This window comes from Anarrhichthys ocellatus, unplaced genomic scaffold (assembly GCF_004355925.1).
Source record: "Anarrhichthys ocellatus isolate YVR2014 unplaced genomic scaffold, GSC_Weel_1.0 scaffold24, whole genome shotgun sequence".
Lineage (NCBI taxonomy): Eukaryota > Metazoa > Chordata > Actinopteri > Perciformes > Anarhichadidae > Anarrhichthys > Anarrhichthys ocellatus.
This window is the reverse complement of record NW_022280054.1, coordinates 4,491,108-4,496,910: the sequence shown is the minus strand read 5'-3', so window position 1 is coordinate 4,496,910 and position 5,803 is coordinate 4,491,108. Positions and strand designations below refer to the sequence as shown.

Genomic DNA, 5,803 nt, shown 5'->3' with positions numbered 1-5,803 from the left:
CACACACACACACACACACACACACACACACACACACACACACACTTTCACATGTGGTTTTAATAGCAGTTATTTCGCTCCAAGAGAATAACAATAGAGCTTTGCAACACATGCTGTTTTAATTATGTGAGAAGGAAACAATCTTTCTCTCACACCTTCTTCAGCTAAATTAACAGCACATCGCACACCTTGTGCCGTTACCGCTGACAGTGTACTTATGTGTGCACTTGTGTATGTGTGTGTGTGTGTGTGTGTGTGTGTGGGGATGGGTACGTGTGTGTTTGTACCCATGCCTGTCTGGTACGTATGCATGTGTGTGTTTGTCTGTATTAGAGTCGTCAGCTGGAGTCGGATACGGGGACGACGGAGGAGCATAGTCTGAACAAGGAGGCCAGGAAATGGGCCACCAGGGTGGCCCGAGAACACAAGAACATCATACATTACAAGAGAGTAAGACGGACACGCGCGTGCTCACATTCATCACACGGACCCGTTTTAGAAATCCTAATCGAGTTCTGTGTTTATGTGGTTTACAGTGTCTGGAGGAGTGTGAGAGCCATGGCTTGCCCTCTACAGAGCAGGGCAGACTGGACCTGGAGTTGAAGATAGAAGACACCAAAGAAAACATACGCAAAGCTGAGGTGTGTGTGTGACTCACAATGTCGACGTTTGTCTTTGATTACGCAGAGAATAAATAATAGGTTATGTTCCCTTTGCAAAAGTTGCCTCAGTGGCTTCATTTAAACCCTTTCTGTGTGAAGTTTGCATGTTCTTATGGGTTTTGTCTGTGTGCTCCATGGAGAGTGAATGGAGAGATGTTTCCTCTCTTCTGAACAAGTACAATTCCTCTTCAACAAACCTTCAGTAAACAAACATGAATATATATATATATATATATATATATATATATATATATATAGATATAGATATAGATAGATAGATATAGATATAGATATATATAGATAGATAGATAGATAGAGATAGATAGATATAGATATAGATAGATATAGATATAGATAGATATAGATATAGATATATATATATATATATATTTTTTTTTTTTTGTGATTAGTTACTATGGCGGAGCTGGTCACACTAAACAGAATGGTGTGTTCAAGGGAAAAAAGGGGAGTGTCGTTTTAGTAAATGTCAAATTTTTTTTTTTCTTAAAATGAACGCCATAAAATTTGAGGCAAAAGTCGTAAATGCTGCATATCGTCGTAGACTCACTTCCTGCCGTAACATTAGCCGAGCAAAGCAGCCCTCTGTTTTCAGGGACATGAAAGGCAGCCCCGTCCCATATTTCCTCCACCAAGTGTTTGGACTGAATGACAAATTATTTAGTAAACAGTGTTTAGTAAACAGCTAACAGTGGAAGTCGGTACAGCAGACGTGGTTAGAGTGCAATGAACTAAGACGGCCCAGAATCGAGCAGTACACCTTTCACATCGTAGGAGGTGTCGAAACATTTACGGTTTTTTTTTTTTACCGTTATCCACAAAGCTCAGCAATCCACTGGTTTTGCTGCACTCTGTTCAGTTGTAGAGGTTTAAACGCACTTCTACACAACTGTATTTGTAACTCACTATGACAGCTCACAGATCAGATGTTAATACACATATAGAAATCTAACCTATGGTATGTGTTTGAATGAGCTTTATATGATGAGATGCTATGATTACATTTCTCTTGCATTTCACAAGTCTTTCCCTCGTCTCATCTTGTGTTCACACTCTCCCTCTCTCTCTTCCACACCTGTCAGCTTTTTCACTTAACGGGAGCTTTATTATAGATGTATCGGTTCTCACAGATTCAACCTGTCACAGTAGGAAAGGAAATCACTGCATCATCCGTCTTCCACTCTCCGCTCTCTTCTGTCTCTGTTCATTTTCCTCTAAGTCCCTCTGTATCGTTTGGCTTTTCATCTCTGTGTTTTTCAATTTCATTCTCTCACTTCACTTTGCAGCTCTCCGGTCAGGATTCCACATATCTGGCACCCTCTGCTGTCATGTTTGCTCAGAAAACATTTCACTTATGTTACCACGTGTCATAAGTATTTAATTTTATTTATTTGTTTATCCCCTAAGGTGTTTTTTTTTTTGCCAATTATAGGCAAAAAAAAGTTTCTTTTACTGCTCTTATTAATATATATATACTCGCTTTTGTTAGTTATTTTAGTCGACCTTGCACCATCAGTAGCTCGTGATCTTGTGAGTCTTTCCATCACAAAGACCAAACGCCTTTTTCCTCCCACGTCTTCTCTTTCTCTCTCCCTCTCTGTCACTGTCTCCCTTCTTTGCTCTTCCAGGCCAACATTACCTCGAGTAAGACGATGCATATTGTATGAGCTCATTTTGGTACAAAAGGCTTCATCACGGAGCTCTTGAAAGCGGTACAAAAGAGATGATCTAGGTTTGATTAGAGCATTATCTGGATACTGACTGCGTCATTCTTTCCTGTCGAAGTCTCACCTTCATCCCATCAAACGTGTTGCTGAGGCCATTTCACCATCTTGTTTGCAAGAAAATGATGCAACGGCCTATATTTAGGATGGAGCGATGCATTGAATTTGTGAATCAGTCATCTATACTCCCGTCAGTAAGACTGACAGCTTAGTTTCCTCGATACCCGTCCTCATTAACTGATTTTTCATGAATTACCTAATTTGCTTGCGACAACATCTTAAAGACTTTGCAGGCCAACTGCGTTTAAAAATCAATGTTTATAGTCAATGGCCTGTCTGTGCTACAAATTGTGGTAATTTACTGCATGTCCAACTATTTTAGGGACAATACGATGCAGGAAGACCTATTTATTAGACATGGTTATATTGAGAATATGTTGCCTTCATGGACAGAAGTAGACACGGATCATTAGAGGGGAAGAGTAAGTTGGAATTTGAATTCTTGTAATATGGCCACAGAAGACAGAAGTACCTTTTACCTCAAATTGAAGTGGCTCCCCTGTCGTACTTAACGAGCACCTGAAAGGAAAAAGGAGCACAAAGCCTAAACGGGTAATAAACTGTAAATGTTTTATGCCTTTGGATCTAATCTGCAGTGTTCAACCGTACAGCACCTCAATCTTTAAAAGGATCCTCCTCTTCTCGCCTCTGTTGAACGGGATCAATAAACACTGAAAGAAAGAGTCGAGTTATGTGTTCTATGCGCTCTACAAACGTCTGACTTCATAGCTTCTGGCTGAGTGCTTGATAAAAGACGCTGAACCTAAAGGCTGCGCATGCATTTGTCTGAAATTACAGCAATGTACAAAATGTACCGGCATCATTTAGTGACAGATGCTGTGATAAAAGTCAAGTGAACATTTTCAGAATATGAAATTAAATGTATTTTAAATTCTTTTATAAATGATATATTATGACAGTGTGTCTGAGGCCAGCTGTGTGCACTCGAGTGCAGCTTTCTATATTAATAGAAGAACATGCTTCAGAGGTTAAAGGAAATTAAAAAGCATTAGGATGTAGTGATACATAAGATATATTCTTGAGGTAAAAAATATGAATTCTAACTCAAAGAGTGTGATATTTGAAGTGCATGGACCATCGAGAATCACTTTTAGTCATTTTCTTCAAAGTGTATTCTTCTCACGGACAAACCTATTGAAGCTTTCTACATAAACAGACAGCTTACTAGGGTTTATACACAGTGTCTTTGTTTTTGTCTTTCCTCTCTTGCAGCATACTTTGAAATGCAGCAGAAGCTGATTATTGGCCTCTTAAAGGATGAGAGACTGAGGCTGTCTCCATACTAATGAGCCGTCGAAGGCTTTTCTCAAACTGCCTCCAACTGGCCTCATTAACACGTGCCGTCGAAATACTTCAGACTGAAGATGCGTCGGGATAGAGACGAAGATTTCCAGCACAAGCAGACAAAACTAAGAAGGATTGGAAACTTGATTGGAACTATCCACTCATAATCTCGGCACAATTTAATCTGCATTGGCATGCGATGCCTTCGGTAAATAGAGCTTAGACGCGATCATAAGGGCGGGATCACATTCGAATAATAAAAACAAAAGGTGGTCCCTTCATTTAGAGTACTTAAATATGAGTTATGAGCAGGCAGCTGAGGTTTTCTGCTGCAGGATCTCTCTGCCTGTCTATCTGTCTATATTTCTGTCTAACTTTCTGTCTGTTTTATTGATTAGGCTGCCCAGCCGGACTGTCTGCTGTCTGTCTGTCTGTCTGTCTGTCTGAGGTTGTCTATGCACCAGTGATCTGTACTCTCGCTGGCTGCTTATGCTTCACAGATGGCTGAACATGTATTGGCCATTGTTGTAACTTTTCTCCTCTTTAGTCTGGGATGTTTATGTTCCAACCGCAACCTTTATCATTTATTGGGTCGCTGCTAATGGGAAGAAGGAATGGAGGCACTTAAGGGGGCTCAGGTCGATCAAAGCCGGGGAAATCTGTCTTGACGGTGTGTTTCTGTCCGTCCGACTGCACGTCTCTGTGGGTGGGAGCTATCGGCTATCAATCTGCTCCGTCGGCATCGGTGAGAAAGGAAAGACGAGCGTAATGAAAGAGGAAATTGATGAAAACGGTGACAGACGGCAGGAAAAAAAAAAGAAGGGATCAGAGATGAAAGAGAGTTGAGGAGGCAAGACGGAGTAAATCTCAGGGGTTTCCCTGCTGGTGGTTATCGCCTGATCGTATTGTCTCATTAGGAAAGAACACACAACACATATCCAGTGTTCTCAGCTCGTTAAAAGAAAGTACAAGTTTTGATGATCTGCCATTCAAGAGACTACATAAAAACATTTTGGAGAGCAAATCCAGTTCACATCCTCCCTCTGTCACTGAACTATGCAGCATGTGATGTAATACAGCTGAAAGGTAAAATCAAAATGATTTGAAGGTGACTTGGACGTTAAACTTAAATACTACGTGCATCGAGGTGTATCATGACTAGAGATCATAAGTCAACAACCAATTAAAGATGAGAAATGGCTCTCATCTCAGTGCTTACTGTATACAGTGATGTTTGCTAATAGCTCATTATGTTTATTGCCTTGTGTATGTTTTGTTTCAGCATCACGGCTACAAAAAGATAGAGGTTGCCACTACTGACTGAATATAAAGCAGGAATATTACCTCAATACTGCGACAACATTGTCGAGTTGACCATATTTCACAAAATATTTACAGAATGATATTTTTGATAATTATCAGCAATGTGGATATAGTGACGTAAATAAAGGCAAATAACAGAACCGATGGAACAGTCTGGTTAGTAACTGTAATGCAGCCTTTAAAACCAGGAAAAAACAAGACTTATCTAGTCTAACATCACGATATCTATATATTGCTCTACCAGCTGGTACCGACGGTGAAACATTTTAGGCTTTTACCCCTAACTTGATTTTCTTTTTCTCTTTACAAGCTCGTATTTTCATGGTTGTGTTCACCGTCATTCCTTTCAGTCATGATGGCATGACTCAGCAGGCTAACTGTAACGGTAATAACGGCAATCAGACATGTTTCCAAAAGGGCCCTTGTTCAAAATGAAATGGGACCCGAGTTGTTCCAAAATAAGTACGATGTTCTTTTTAAGACTAATGCAAAAAAAAGAACAAACTTTGCAGGCCAGCGATATATTTAATGTTCTTAACATACCTAATCCTTTCTCTCTTCAAAGACAATAAAGTTAAAAGCCGAGGCTCGGTTGGACCTGCTACGGCAAGTGGGAGTTGCTGTGGATACCTGGCTGAAGAGCGCCATGAACCAGGTATGTTTAGTGTGTGTGTGTGTGTGTGTGTGTGTGTGTGTGTGTGTGTGTGTGTG

The 5,803-nt window shown here is 40.3% G+C and overlaps 1 protein-coding gene across 3 annotated transcripts in view; it reads left to right on the top strand.

The window, feature by feature from the left end:
• fchsd2 (FCH and double SH3 domains 2) overlaps positions 1-5,803 on the top strand; it is a 48,386-nt gene that overhangs the window by 32,177 nt on the left and 10,406 nt on the right. For all 3 annotated transcript variants that reach the window (XM_031861254.1, XM_031861256.1, XM_031861255.1), the window contains 3 exons: positions 334-450; positions 537-641; positions 5,658-5,747. In XM_031861254.1, the coding sequence (XP_031717114.1) occupies positions 334-450; positions 537-641; positions 5,658-5,747 (312 nt within the window). The remainder of the gene's footprint in view (positions 1-333; positions 451-536; positions 642-5,657; positions 5,748-5,803) is intronic.